The sequence below is a fragment of the Theropithecus gelada genome, chromosome 12, assembly GCF_003255815.1.
Source record: "Theropithecus gelada isolate Dixy chromosome 12, Tgel_1.0, whole genome shotgun sequence".
Taxonomy (NCBI): domain Eukaryota; kingdom Metazoa; phylum Chordata; class Mammalia; order Primates; family Cercopithecidae; genus Theropithecus; species Theropithecus gelada.
This window is the reverse complement of record NC_037680.1, coordinates 20073825-20090009: the sequence shown is the minus strand read 5'-3', so window position 1 is coordinate 20090009 and position 16185 is coordinate 20073825. Positions and strand designations below refer to the sequence as shown.

Below are 16185 nucleotides of genomic sequence, written 5' to 3'. Positions count from 1 at the left end.
AAAATTGAAGGCATTGCTGGCTCAATTTATGATACTATGTTTTCTTCATTTCTGTTAGACTTTTTAAATCTGCTTGTTTCTACATGGTTTTTAAAAAAGCATTTGTGATTGGCTAGCTATTTAAAGTAGTAAAAGTAAAAATGTTTATGTATAAGAGCAAATAAAACAATTTTAATTATTAGTTGGTGTAAAAATAATTTCTGCTTTTGCCATTATTTTTAGTGGCAAAACCACAATTACTTTTGCACCAACCTAATAATAAGATACCTAAATTACTCAAGTCCTGTGGTCTATCAGGAAATAGAACATAGCTTACTTAAATGCCACTTTAAGTGCTGCCAGATGAAGTCTACCACTCACTACTAGATCTTTTTGTCAGTATATTTATGACAGCTGTTATAGTCACTGGACACCTTAAGAACTTTAATAAAAAGAACAAAGATAAAAATAAATATGTCTTTTGCTTTGTAAGCAATGAAGTACATAGTCATGCTACAATGTACTTCCATTTCACTTCATCAAAATATATAAATAGGTCACATAGCTTACCATACTGGAAAAAAAGGGTACATTTATATAGACCGTACTTCTTTCTGAATTTCAATCCATTGCTAGATAGAGGTGAATGCATGGACATATATGCTAGATAAAAAGACTTTCCAGTGGGGAATTACTTTGTTATTGAATATTGAAAATGGCTACCATCCTGTAGCCATTTGCATTGTGATTACTTTAAAAGAAAACCCTTGTATAATTTATGAGACATCTTTCTAAACGAGTACTACTCTTTTCTTCTTCTTCTTCTTCTCCTTCTCCTTCTTCTCCTTCTTCTTTTCTTCTGCCTCCGCCTCCTCCTTCGCCGCCGCCGCCGCCACCTCCTCCTCCTCCTCCTCCTTTTGGACAGAGTCCACAATAAGCCAATTTCCTATTTCTTTAAATTTCTACTTCATGAATTTATTTACTTCATTAAATATCTACCAAGGCACAGGTGATAGAATGAAAGAAAATACACAATGTCTTTCCCCAAGAAACTAAGAGTGAAGACTAGGAGAAAGAAGTGTAAACAGGCCATTCTAATGCAGTATTCAAAGTGTTACATTGATCCACATGGAAGCACATAGGAAGGGTATGGAATACAGTCTTTAGCTATCTGGGAGTACTTCCTGAAGGAAGCACTGTCTAAGTTAAACCTTACAAAAAGCTTAAGAAAAATTCCTAAGTGACAGTTGCAGCCATTCAATTAGAAGAAATAAAATAATCTGGTAAAACATGGCATTGGCAATACTGTGGAAAAAAGAAATTGTCATACACTCCTGCTGGGTGTGTGAATTGATTTTCTATCTTGGAAAGTGATTTGGCCAAATTCAATAAATGTGAAGATGTGCATACCTTCAATTTTGTAATTATATTTCTATGTTTATAATCTAATACCTGTGCATGAAGAGAGAGACATGAATAAAATTTTTCATTGTCTTGTGCTGTAATAGTGAAAAACTGAAACAATTAAAATGTCCATTAACAGAAGAATGGATAGGTATATTGTGTTCTATTCATGGAATGCTGTTCATAATTAAAATATCTGAACAAGAACTCAAATATCAACAAAAATGAATTTAAAAATAAAGTTAAATTAGATGAGATACCCTCATCCAAGGAAAAAAAAAAAAACACTAAATTGAAGAAAATGAACAATATCATTTATATGAAGTATAAAATATAAAATAATTTTATATAGTGTTTATGAATTCATAAATAGGAATAGTATTATAATATGCCCAGATATAAAAAAATAAAAACAAATTAAGAAGATTAGTTACCTCTGGAAAGAGAGGGAGGGAAATGTGATTGAGAAAGATTATGTAGGAAATTTCAAATATAAGTACATATATTTTTTCTTAGATAAAACAAAAATAAAAATCTGTAACAAATGTAAAAATAAATAAGATTTGATATAGCTATGTAACAGTAAACTGATGCTAACGATATTTTTTCCTTTACCTTGCTAGATGGTAGAAATGTTTCTCTAGGAAAAAAAAGAACAATTGACCAGAATAGATTATCCAGGGTGGGGTGAAGTGAATAATAAGAGAAAGGGTTGGAGAATTTGCCTAGAAGAGGAAATAGCACATACACAGGGGGCTGGAGTAAGTGGACACAGTCAGGGTCTTGGGAGCCGTTCTCCGTCAACATCCAGAATATTGTTGTCTACTCATGAGGGAGACCCAGAGACCGAAGATGAAAAGTAGTTAGATTTGAAATTGTTGTTCCTCATGGAAACGTGATCATTCCTTATATTCAAGCCTAGACAATTTCATATCAACATTTCACCCCACCATAGTGCTCTGGTTAGATTACATAATATTTGCTCTTCTCACATCCTCTACCAATTATAACTAAATTCATACTAGATAAATATAATTGATTGCAAAAAAATCCTAATGTATTTAAAAATTAGACTTCTCTTTACAAAAGAATGAGTGCATTTTGATATGACATTAAATACAGCTAAGTAGAATGCTTTGATTACAATACAGCAAAAGTGAAGTTTAAGAATAGTGCTATGCTCTAGTCTCCTCTTGACTGTATAGTTTGTGTGCCTTGTGAGAGTTCTCACTGTTACGTGGCTACAGGAGAAGCATGATTACACTGAATCTCTGATTCAGCAGCTAGACAAACAATTCATTTGAAGGAGGTGTAAATTTCTTCCTCCTTAGAGCAGCATGTGCTACAAAATTAGAGTCCTATGGGGCTGCTCTGCTAATCTTGCCTCCAAACTAACTTAGGTCTGATGGAGACAAGAGATGAAAAAGTAAATGTTGGGGTTTGTTTTCAGAAAAATTCATTGATTAGAAAGTGATAATTTAGTCAACTTGATTATATCACATAAACAGTCCTTGAGGGTTTGTGGAATGAAGCATCTTTCTCATCTGAAATCAGTTAAAATTGCCTAGTAGACTAAGTGAATAATTTTCTCCATGATTAGAACAGATGGTGAATTCATATATCTTCAGGGCATACTTTCCCTCAATAATAATCCAGTGAATACTCTTTGGAATAATAGGTCATAACAGTTCCTCCAGCTTCAGAGTTAATGAGCTAACAAAAATTCCCACACCATCACAATGTGAGATGGGTCATACACAATATGAGACAGGTTCATAGAAATTCTTTCTCATTTTCCTCTCTAATCATCATAGCTTTCCTAATGAAAGAAAACAATCTGATAAAACTTTGCTAGAATTAAACCTGAATTATTAGGCGAGAATACAGTGACATAAGAATGTCAAATAAAAGAACACTGGTTTTGATAAATTTAATATATTCTTATTATGGGCCAATTAGCATTTAAGATAGAAATATGTGATAATGTTTATTTATATAAAGCAAGAAAACAGAAAAGACTGAAGGAATGAAATAAAGAATGAAGGAGGAAGAAAGGTGTGGAAAAGAAAAAAAGAGAAACAACAAGGGAAAACAAGGAAGGAAGCAAGGTAGGGGTGAAAGGAAGTAAACAAGAATTGAAAAAAATGCTCTTATTAAATTTTTCTTAAAACTCAAAAGATAAATAGGTATTTATTGTAACCAGTGAAACAGAGATATGTAAGGGAAAAATTATTAATCTCTCTCACACTTCTATTTTTACCCCTTCCTATCAAGTAAACTAATGACATTAGACTTTGTGTATATCTTTCTAACTCCTTCTCTAGGTTAATACAAATACATGTATAGTTATTTTTTTCTCAGCAGACATAATGTTATAACAATTATCTAAGAACTTTATTCATTTTAGTATAGATGACAGAATAATTTACCAGAAAATCTGTAGAATTAAATGAGACAATATAGAATTATTTAATTTTACTTGTAATTTTAACATTAAAAACTATAGAAGCATATATGGTTGCTGGAATATTTAAAATCTGTTAATGTAAAATAAATGATGAATTTGTAAAATGAAAAAATCAGATAGTGCATAAAATATTTTAGACTTAGGAACCTTATCATATAAGCAAAGCAAAATACATACTATAATAATTTTCCTGATATTTCTAATTTTAGACAGTAAGACTAGGAACAATCTAATGTATCAAACCAAGCCAGTAAATTTTTCATTTGTTTTTCTAGGATAATCTTTAAAATATTCACTAATAATGAATATACATCTTAAGACTGCAAGTACACTTTTCTTAAAAGGGCAGAACAATGTATCTAGCTTATAAAAAATTATTTTCAATGATTTCTGAAGCCCTAATTCATGGAACTCATTTTAGTGTGGTTGATTGAGTTGGCTTTGCACCACTCTCTCTTATACCAACCATCAGTACCCAAGTTCACAAAGTGTTTTGAATAGACAAGCAACGGTTCTCAAACCTAGGAAAAAGGAAGTCTATAAACTCATCAAGATTCCCTTATTGTAGCCACTGACACTCAGACCCCAATTATTAATTATCTGTTCAAACCTCACCTATCCAAAATTTTCATAGGACCGAGTATCCCTTTCCCAATATATCTCATTTTTTTCTCTAGTCCAATGAAAGGAAAGGGTAGATGGGATATTGAGGCTCATAAAGACATATTTGTAGTTCAGAGGGACAAAAGAAACAAAAAATGAAAATCAGATGATAAAAACAACGAAGCATGTCACTACCAAAGGCCTGGGGGAAGAGGCAGGGAAGCTATTTAAGCTTTCATGCTTTTAAAAGTTGCCCTGATTATACTAGAAAAGGTTTATCAAATTTCGTGTTGAACATAACCCCTTTTCTGAATAACTTTAAACCACTGCCTCCGGCTAACATAGAAAGCAAGATTCCATGTTTGTGTTCATTGAAACCCTTAAGAGAGCCCAAAGCAAAGTTCATTAATATACCTTGATTAAAAAGTCATACTTTTAAAAATAATTGTACTGAAAAATGAGTTAAAAAGAAAACATCTTAAGGCTAAATATACGTTTTAGAAATTATTTTTTTGCACTCTCACTTCATACAGTAGATCATTTAGAGATCAAGAAATAAATGCATTAAAAATGTTAGAGGAATAGGACAATTCTGACCCCATGATTAGAAACTAGATATACTGAGATAGTCTCCAAATAATGCCTTCTACAATACTGCAAAAAAATTTTCTTGGTTTATTAGCAAATGCTATCCAAAATTCCTTTTTGTTAATTAAGAGTTGGATGAAACTTAATTCAACCTTATATTCATAAGCACATGCTGGGCAAAATTTTAAAATAATGAATTCATAGCTTCATTTATGGAATTGTGTGAGGATTACTATCTTGTCATTTAGCAGTCATTGATAATTGAAGGGCAAAGCATGTGAACTTTAGAGAAGACAAGCAAGCTGGTATTCAGAAGTCTTAAATAAAAATGGACTTTTAAAATATTTTAATAGAGAAATATACTATCTTATGTATGAAAGGATGTTGCATGCTTAATTATATCCTTGATGTTCAAAAGGCCTCTAAATTGATTTTTTTGTATATTAATTGATCATCACAGCCAGAACATGCCAGGTAGACCAGTTTTCTTGCGGAAATGGGCGTTGCATTCCCAGAGCATGGCTGTGTGACAGGGAAGACGACTGTGGTGACCAGACAGATGAAATGGCATCTTGTGGTAAGTTGTGAGTGAAACATGTTGTTAGTAGAGATTGTGTCAGATACGATATCCTATCACTGTACCCTCCTTAAAGAGCTATTTATATCTTTATGACTACAGGTAAAATAGACAAAGGATATGTCACTTTCTGTTACAAACTTTTGGACCTGAGTGTGCGCTTTAATGATAACTTCTGAATAATTCCTATTTGTGCGGTCGAAACAATATTCTCAGCAAAAATAAATGGATTTAAACATTGCAGATTTTATTAGGAAGTGGTTATTACATGGCTAACAGGACAATCTCCAGTGTTCATTATTAATCTTATGTCTGTAGTGATTAAACTTGTCAAAGAGAGTAGTTCATGGGGTAACATTTAGGGTAAAGGAGGAGGACGTGTTTCTTATTGGCTTGTATATGTTATCTTCTGGGAAGAATAAATGATTCAGATTGAGACTACATAATTGGTAAATCATTGTTTTCATTTCTGTACAGTCATATGATTCTGACTGACAAACACAGTATTAAAGATAATATTTTTGTTGATGGCAAAATTCCCACTTTGCACAGATTCTCTTACTTTTGAAAATAGTAAAAATGCATTGTCACATCAAGTTACAAATTTAATTCCTCTCATTGTACTCATGCATCAGTATGTTTCATATCATTTGTCTCAGTAATGTCTAGTGAAACACAGTAACAGAATGAACCAGGCTTTCTAAGACTTGTGCTTTATTTCAGTCATGGCAATAGATTTTTTTAAATTATGGGAAAATTGTACCCATAATTTAGACATGTATAGCATATTTATTAAAATATAATGCAATAAGTATACATTTTAATAATTTAACACTTATGGTTTTAATAGTAGAAAAATAAGGTTTTTAACCCTTCTGTTTATTATTTTTTCTATTTTTTTTGAATTTCCATAGTTTTGGGGGTACAGGTGGTTTTTGGTTATATGGGTAAGTTCTTTAATGGTGATTTCTAAGATTTTAGTGCGCTCATCACCCGAACGGAGTACACTGTTCTCAATATGTAGTCTTTTATCCTCTACCCCTTTCCAGCTTTCCCCCGCCAAGACCCCACAGACTATTACATCGCTCTTATGTCTTTGCGTCCTCATAGCTTAGCTCCCACTTATAAGTGATAAGAAAACAATATTTGGTTTTCCATTCCTGAGTTTCTTCACTTAATATAATGGCCTCCAGCTCCATCCAAGTTGCTGGAAAAGACATAATTTTATTCCTTTTTATGGCTGAGTAGTATTCCATGGTGTATATGTACCACATTTTCTTTATCCAGCCACTGGTTGGATGGGCACTAATGTTGGTTCAGTATCTTTGCAATTGCAAATTATGCTGCTCCAAACGTGTGTGCATGTGTCTTTTTCATGTAATGACTTCTTTTCCTTTGGTAGATACCCAGTACTGGGATTGCTGGATCAAATTGTAGTTCTACTTTTAGTTTTTTGAGGAATCTCTATACTGTTTTCCGTGGTGTTAACCTCTCAATTTAAATGCCTGTATTTGGAGGACACTTATCTAAAATTTTCTTATGCTAGACTCTTATGTCCCTGTAAACATTTGAGTATATAACCTCTGAATAAAGTATAGATAAAGTAAGTGGTGGTAAGTGATATAGTAAAGAAGGCGACAGCAGTAGTATGGAAGAAAGCACTAGAGAACCACACAAGAGACGATAGCATATTTTATGTATATAATAGAATATCTGGAGCCTGACCAATAAAGTGGATTGAGCAGTATATTCTCTCTCTTTTCCACTATCCAGACTAACTGTGTGGTCCTAAATCTGGCTGAGTCTGCTACTAAGTTGCTCTATATTTTAGAAAACTTGATTCCTTTCCACAGTGAGCATCCTCATTCAGAGAATACCAGAAAGGTAACGAGCACTCTAATAACATTAAATATAGAGAGGCCCTGGAATCAGAGTCTCAATTCAGATAAGAAATGTCACGAAAACAATTAGGAAAATAAAGTATGAGCTCTTTAAAGAACTTCTATTAGGTCTTCGATCAGATTTTCTCTTTTTTTTTTTTTTTTCAATAGGACTAGGGCAAGACCCGTTTCTTTATTTCAATAACAATTTACTTTAATCAAAGGAGGAAAATACCTAAAATTTTAATAATAATCTAAATGACTATACCAGCAAACTTGTATATCTTTCATGAGGTGAGGCGAAGAAGGGTTGGTAGCGCTGCCAGACACATATTTTTCTGTTGAATTTTTATAATAACAAATCTATGAGGAATATTTTGTGGTTCACATATCACAGATAAAAGAATTACAACTTAGAGACTTTTAGAAACCTGCTTGAGATCACAAAGCTAGTAAATAGAAGGAACAGATTGTTAACCCAGGCATACTTACCACTAGAATCCAACCATTTTAGGCTGATTTTTTTGTGATCCATGCAGAGGGTGCAGATAATGCCATTATACTTCAATGACTATCTGATTTAAATGCACATATATTATAGTAGGTTTCATTCCTTGTTGTGTTGGTAAATGTTTTAACATTTCCTGGTGGGGAGGAACCCTGACGTATTGTTGGCCCATTTGTGTGCTGTAAATACTCCCACCATGGCCAATATCAAGTTGCCAACATGATTCTCTGAATGTGGAATTAGGACGATATGCAGTAACGCACTAGTATGTAGTATTTCCACTATTCAGATACAGCTGACACGAATAACTTCAAGAGCAATGTAGTAATATTATCAAGAAATTAGAAGTTTCATGTATATATTACCTTTGTTTTAAACATTATTTGTTTAATTTTACATTTATAAAAATTATTTTAAAAAATGACATGTGCTTTACAACTGGCAAATAGAATCAGTGAAAATTTAAAAATAGGCTCTCATGACCGGATGTGGTGGTTCATGTCTGTAATTCCAGCACTTTAGAAAGCCAAGATGAGTGGATCACTTGAGGCCAGGAGTTGGAGACTAGCCTGGCTAACATGGTAGAACCCTGTCTCTACTAAATATACGAAAATTAGCCAGCGTGATGGCATGTGCCTGTAATCCCAGCTACTCCAGAGGTGGAGGTGGGAAGATTTCTTGAACCCGGGAGGCAGAGATTGCAGTGAGCTGAGATTGTGCCTCTGTACTCCAGCCTGGGTGGCAGAGTGAGACTCTGTCTCAAAAAAATAAAATAAATATAGACTCTCACAAGTTGGTACAAGAGGACTGCAGCACACAGTTGGATATGAACACATTGTAACAATTTAGCAGCTAGACAGTTTGGTTCTGAAATATAGCCAGATTTTACAGAGTATCTGTAAACTATGGATATGGGTTAGTAGCAGTACCATTTCTTCTTTACAACCAAGGAAACCTGTTTTACCTCAAATATGTTTCTCTCTTCAGTAACACACCTTTCACATTGTTATTTAAAATCAAAATTTACATCAGAAGAGAAGCTGACAAAGTCTAGTAGGCACAATTTCACTTTTAAAGTTATCGTAAGAAAGAATAGCACAGATCTCTGTAATAGAAATTATCCCTGCACTGCATACAAAATGACAAGGAGTGCATTTTTTTAAAAAGCACTCACCCTATTTGACACTATACTATAAATATATATAGATTCAACTCATTTCTAGTTTTATTGTAAAACTCGTACTGGCCATATTTTGCTTTTGTCATCGGAATAGCCCAGATTCCCAAAGGTTTCATCCTACCGGAAGATGCTGCAATCACTTTTTTTTGTTTTTACATTTCAGGTCCATGAATAATCTCTGTTAGGTTTGTCAGTGCTGTCACACATTAAAAATGATACTAAAATTTGAATTTAAAAACATGCAAAGCCTATGATTCGAAATGTTTCTGCTGGTAATTAGGTGTTGAAGGTACTGCAACTGAGGGTCAAGTTTTCACTGGAATTTACTAGCATCTATTTATAAACCTAATTCATTTTACTTGCATTTGCCTTTACAAGTTAATTGCAGATTTTAGGTTGAGATTATATGTGGGCGCACATTTACATTAATTGGGAAGGCCGTCTGAGGATTCAGCTTTAATCTTTAAGCAGTTGTTTAATTTTTTCAGTAGTCTTCACATGTGGAAAGAATAATTTGTAAATTGATGATGCAAACAAGAGAAGACATATTCAAATTGTGACGCCTGTGTTGAAAGTGGACCTTATGTCAAGGAATTGAACGGTCAATTTAATTTCAAGGCTAAGACTAACATTGTTTCTCAACTTAAGTTGTCGATAAAATAATTACCAGGGCAACTTTAAAATCACCTGCCCATGCCTCATTCCAGAGTAATTAAATAGAATCTCCAGGAGTAGGACCCAATAATTAGTATTTTTAATGCCTCCCAAATGGTGAAATGTGTGATCAAATTTGAAAACTCAAGACATACATCAGAGTCTTTTGGCAAACTTGTTAAAAAACAGAGTGCTGGGCCTCATTTCCAGAGTCTCTGATCCAGTCAGTCTCAGGGGGGTCCCAAGAATTTACGTTTCTATTAGGTCGGTGCCAAAGTAATTATGGTTTTTACCAGTATGGAGAACAACAACAACAACAACAACAAAAACGCAGTTACTGTTGCACCACCCTAATAACAAATTCTCAATTAATGCTGATCCTTGTACCATGTGTATTTGATTTTATCGTCTGTGAACTTAAGTAACATAAGAATGTTTCGTATATGCAAAACTAATTTAAGTTGGAAGCAATTATCCTTACAAATTTCCTTCCCATATGTATTAGTCCATTTTCATGCTGCTGGTAAAGACATACCCAAGACTGGACAATTTACAAAAGAAAGAGGTTTAACTGGATTTATAGAAGCCTCACAATCATGGTGGAAGGCAAGGAGGAGCAAGTCATATTTTACGTGGGCGGCACCAGACAAAGAGAGAGATTGGGCAGGGAAACTCCCCCTAATGATACCATCAGATCTCTCAAGACTTATTTCCTATAACAAGAACAGCACGGGGAAGACCTGCCCCCATGATTCAGTTACCTCCCACTGGGTCCCTTTCACAACACGTGGGAATTCAACATGAGATTTGGGTGGGGACGAGCCAAGCCATATCACCATCCTCAAATTACAACATTAAATATAAGGGCATTTCATGATTAAACATAATGTTTCAAACAATGACATGTTTTGTCCTTTAGACAATTTATAGTCAAAAAAGTATGGTTATTCATTTTAAACTTTAACAATCTTTGGCTTGTTCTGTCTTCCAGGTATCTCCAAATAGTTTACATTTATTATATTTTAATAAATATACATTAATGTAAGTTGGTAGTACCTAATTTGTTAGAAGCCTTCAACCTGAGAAATTATCTAAAGTTTGTTAGGAGATTGAAAGGTAATTCAGGCTGGGTGTGGTGGCTCACACCTGTAATCCCAGCACTTTGGGAGGCCAAGGTAGGTGAACCACTTGAGGTGAGGAGTTTGAGACCAACCTGGCAAACGTGGAGAAACCCCATCTCTACTAAAAGTATCAAAAAATTTAGTGGTGCATGGTGGTGCATGACTGTAATCCCAGCTACTCAGGAGGCTGAGGCAGGAGAATAGCTTGAACCTGGGAGGTGGAGGTTGCAGTGATCCAAGATCATGCCACTGTACTCCAGCCTGGGCAACAAGAGTGAGATTCCATCTCAAAAAAAAAAAAAAAAAAAAAGATCAATGAAGGAGAAATAAAAATCGACTAAAGTTTGCAAAGTTAATATTACTCAATTTTATGGATGTTGATCTTTTAAAACCACGTAGATTGTAGCATTTTGTCTCTTGTACTTGTGATCTTACTTTAAATGCTCTTGTAATCTTGCTATCTTATAAAATTACAAAAAAAAAAAGAGAGAGAAAAAAGAGGATAGGAGGGGATAGGGAGAAGAGAGGAGAGGAAAGGGAAGGAAAGGACAGGACAGGAGAGGAGAAGAGAGAAGAAGAGAGGAAGAGAAGAGTAGGCAGGCATGGTGGTTCATGCCTGTAATCTCATCATTTTGGCAGGCTGATGCAGGTGGATCACTTGAGCCCAGGAGTTCCAGACCAGCCTGAGAAATATGGCCAGATCCCATCTCTACAAAAAGTACAAAAAATTAGCCAGGGGTGGTGATGGGTGCTTGTAGTCCCAGCTGCTTGGGAGGCTGAGGTGCGATGATCACTTGAGTACAGGAAGTTTAGGCGGTAGTGAGCCATGATGCACTCCAGACTGGGACAACCAGAGTGAGACCCATCCTCAAAAAAAAAAAAAAAAAAAAAACATAAATAAGTAAAAAGAAAAATAGAGAAAGAAGGAAGAGTTTCAGCTATCTAAATGGAGTTTTTACCCAGTTAAATCAGTAGTAAGTTGTATATAATATATTTTACACAAGATTTTTAGAAAAGCAAAGTTTCTGATTCAGTATAATATTTTTTATTTTCTAAGAAAAAACCTGCATATGTGTGTAACCCTATAATGAGTAGTAGTAATCCAGTGGAATATTGAAATATAATTATTGTCCAGCACTGTTTTCAACTCCTTTGCCATTCCTTCATAATAACTTTGCACCACACAATGACCCTGGTAAGTTTTAGTTTCTATAACTTGTTCCAATGCATTTTGAAACACCAGTATTATATCTTAGTCAAAGCTTTCTTCTCCCTCATTGCTGGCTAGACTTGAGGTTCTAAGAATGGGGAGGAAAATATGTCCTGCTTTGTTACTCCCTACTTGTCTCTCATGTAACTTTAGCTCTTCAGGCAGAGAGGAGACATGGAGGAAATGAGTAACATCTTTTCAAGCAGATCTAGAGGAAACTTCTTTTCTACTGCTTTAAATTTCACAATCCTCTGACACATGAGAAATGCAACTCTATTGAGAGGCTTCTGTGTGAGATCTTCAGAGAGGTTTGAGTCTCATCCCTCTTTAGAATTCCCTGAACTTCCTCCTGCTCATTTCTTCTCTCTTTTTCTCCCTTCTTTAGTGTTCCCTACATATCTAGACCTAGGTATCTTTTATTCCCCATACCTCCTCATTCCCACCACAGGATGTATATCTCATAGCCTTAAGTTGCTAGAATCCCCTTGCTTAGTGGGCTGCTCTTTTGGTTGCATTACTGATGTGACAAGAAAAGGTTTTCTGTCTTTGCTAGGTCTGTTTTTTATTTTGCTTTCCCGAATGTTGTGAGCAGGTTGCTCTCCTAATTACCTGGGGCCTGCGATCACTCTCCAGTTCTTTGCTCTTCTCTAGATACAGGTAAAAGGGCCAGATCACTTGCAGAAAAAACATCTCATCAGTGCCTTCTCAGGCACCCACACAATTTCGTGAATGATTCTCACGGAGTCTCTCCTCTTGTATTTGTGGATCTCTCCACAGGTTGGTCCAGTGGTGTCTCCAGAAGGTTGACTTATACAATACTCTCCTATTATATGGAATGGTTCCAATATTGCCTTCTCTGTGTATAATGTGAGGGTACTTGGTGTCTCCTTATCCTTAGTATTGGATGTAAGTGGGCCAGGGCCATGGTGAAAGAAATAATTTCACTTTTACGTGTTTTTGTTTTTAACTCACTCATTTTTTTTTCTCTTACCTCTTCTTGTTCTTCCTTTCTCCCTTCTAATCTCCTATTAAAGTAGGTTTGTACATACCTACTAGTCCAAACATACACACATTTATTCAATACATGAACATTTAGAAAGAATAAGAAAAGTTATTTTAGTTCTCACATTGTAAGACTGAAGTACTGAAAATTGTGTGTGCAAAGTTGCACAATATATTAATAGATTTCAGTTGGATGTCAGGCCCATTCACTCCTAGTTGTCTAGTCTCACAGAATTAGAAACTTTTGTAGTTGACTAAAATGCTTTGTAACTTAATCTCTTATCAAATATAGGAATTCTTCTAAAATTGGTCCCAGAAGTGATTACCTACTCATCGTTTAAATATTTTCAGAAACAAAGAACTCAACATTTCAGAGGGTAATTAATTCTACTGTTGGGTGATAATCAATTTTCAGAATATTCTTTCTTCATGGAGCTCAGATCTGCCTTCTTAAAGATTCTACCCACTGATATTTGTTCTGTCATCTAAAGTTATATGGAATCAGTAACTTTGTCCACAGTCTGGCTCTTAAGATAACTAATGACACCACCGTGTCCAAGCAACTCTTCTCATTTATAGGTTCCTTCAACTTTTTCTTACATGACCATGTTTGTAGGGGCTTTTCTTACCAATTTCCCTGCTATTCATTCACTTGAATTTTAATAATCATATTAAAATCAATAGCCTAAAATGGGCAATTGATATTCAGTGTTTATAGAATTTCAAATATGCAAGATGAAAATTTTCTAGAGATCTTCTGCAGAAATATACGAATATAGTTAGTGTTACTGAACTATATTCTTAAAATGGTTAAGATGGTAAATTTTAGAATCCAGGAGTTGGTTTTTTGAAAAGATCAACAAAATTGACAGACCACTAGCAAGACTAATAAAGAAGAAAAGAGAGAAGAATCAAATCGACGCAATTAAAAATGATAAAGGGGATATCACCACCGACCCCACAGAAATACAAACTACCATCAGAGAATACTATAAACACCTCTACGCAAATAAACTGGAAAACCTAGAAGAAATGGATAATTTCCTGGACACTTACACTCTTCCAAGACTAAACCAGGAAGAAGTTGAATCCCTGAATAGACCAATAGTAGGCTCTGAAATTGAGGCAATAATTAATAGCCTACCAACCAAAAAAAGTCCAGGACCAGATGGATTCACAGCTGAATTCTACCAGAGGTATAAGGAGGAGTTGGTACCATTCCTTCTGAAACTATTCCAATCAATAGAAAAAGAGGGAATCCTCCCTAACTCATTTTATGAGGCCAACATCATCCTGATACCAAAGCCTGGCAGAGACACAACAAAAAAAGAGAATTTTAGACCAATATCCCTGATGAACATCGATGCAAAAATCCTCAATAAAATACTGGCAAACCGGATTCAACAACACATCAAAAAGCTTATCCACCATGATCAAGTGGGCTTCATCCCTGGGATGCAAGGCTGGTTCAACATTCGGAAATCAATAAACATAATCCAGCATATAAACAGAACCAAAGACAAGAACCACATGATTATCTCAATAGATGCAGAAAAGGCTTTTGACAAAATTCAACAGCCCTTCATGCTAAAAACGCTCAATAAATTCGGTATTGATGGAACGTACCTCAAAATAATAAGAGCTATTTATGACAAACCCACAGCCAATATCATACTGAATGGGCAAAAACTGGAAAAATTCCCTTTGAAAACTGGCACAAGACAGGGATGCCCTCTCTCACCACTCCTATTCAACATAGTGTTGGAAGTTCTGGCTAGGGCAATCAGGCAAGAGAAAGAAATCAAGGGTATTCAGTTAGGAAAAGAAGAAGTCAAATTGTCCCTCTTTGCAGATGACATGATTGTATATTTAGAAAACCCCATTGTCTCAGCCCAAAATCTCCTTAAGCTGATAAGCAACTTCAGCAAAGTCTCAGGATACAAAATTAATGTGCAAAAATCACAAGCATTCTTATACACCAATAACAGACAAACAGAGAGCCAAATCATGAATGAACTTCCATTCACAATTGCTTCAAAGAGAATAAAATACCTAGGAATCCAACTTACAAGGGATGTAAAGGACCTCTTCAAGGAGAACTACAAACCACTGCTCAGTGAAATAAAAGAGGACACAAACAAATGGAAGAACATACCATGCTCATGGATAGGAAGAATCAATATCGTGAAAATGGCCATACTGCCCAAGGTAATTTATAGATTCAATGCCATCCCCATCAAGCTACCAATGAGTTTCTTCACAGAATTGGAAAAAACTGCTTTAAAGTTCATATGGAACCAAAAAAGAGCCCGCATCTCCAAGACAATCCTAAGTCAAAAGAACAAAGCTGGAGGCATCACGCTACCTGACTTCAAACTATACTACAAGGCTACAGTAACCAAAACAGCATGGTACTGGTACCAAAACAGAGATATAGACCAATGGAACAGAACAGAGTCCTCAGAAATAATACCACACATCTACAGCCATCTGATCTTTGACAAACCTGAGAAAAACAAGAAATGGGGAAAGGATTCCCTATTTAATAAATGGTGCTGGGAAAATTGGCTAGCCATAAGTAGAAAGCTGAAACTGGATCCTTTCCTTACTCCTTATACGAAAATTAATTCAAGATGGATTAGAGACTTAAATGTTAGACCTAATACCATAAAAATCCTAGAGGAAAACCTAGGTAGTACCATTCAGGACATAGGCATGGGCAAAGACTTCATGTCTAAAACACCAAAAGCAACGGCAGCAAAAGCTAAAATTGACAAATGGGATCTAATTAAACTAAAGAGCTTCTGCACAGCAAAAGAAACTACCATCAGAGTGAACAGGCAACCTACAGAATGGGAGAAAATTTTTGCAATCTACTCATCTGACAAAGGGCTAATATCCAGAACCTACAAAGAACTCAAACAAATTTACAAGAAAAAAACAAACAACCCCATCAAAAAGTGGGCAAAGGATATGAACAGACATTTCTCAAAAGAAGACATTCATACAGCC

General features: G+C 35.0%; 1 protein-coding gene across 1 annotated transcript in view; it reads left to right on the top strand.

Annotated features, from left to right (window-relative positions):
• LRP1B (LDL receptor related protein 1B) overlaps window positions 1–16185 on the top strand; it is a 1963100-nt gene that overhangs the window by 1174014 nt on the left and 772901 nt on the right. Inside the window, exon 18 of the mRNA XM_025404289.1 lies at window positions 5502–5618. Coding sequence (XP_025260074.1) covers window positions 5502–5618 — 117 coding nt within the window. The remainder of the gene's footprint in view (window positions 1–5501; window positions 5619–16185) is intronic.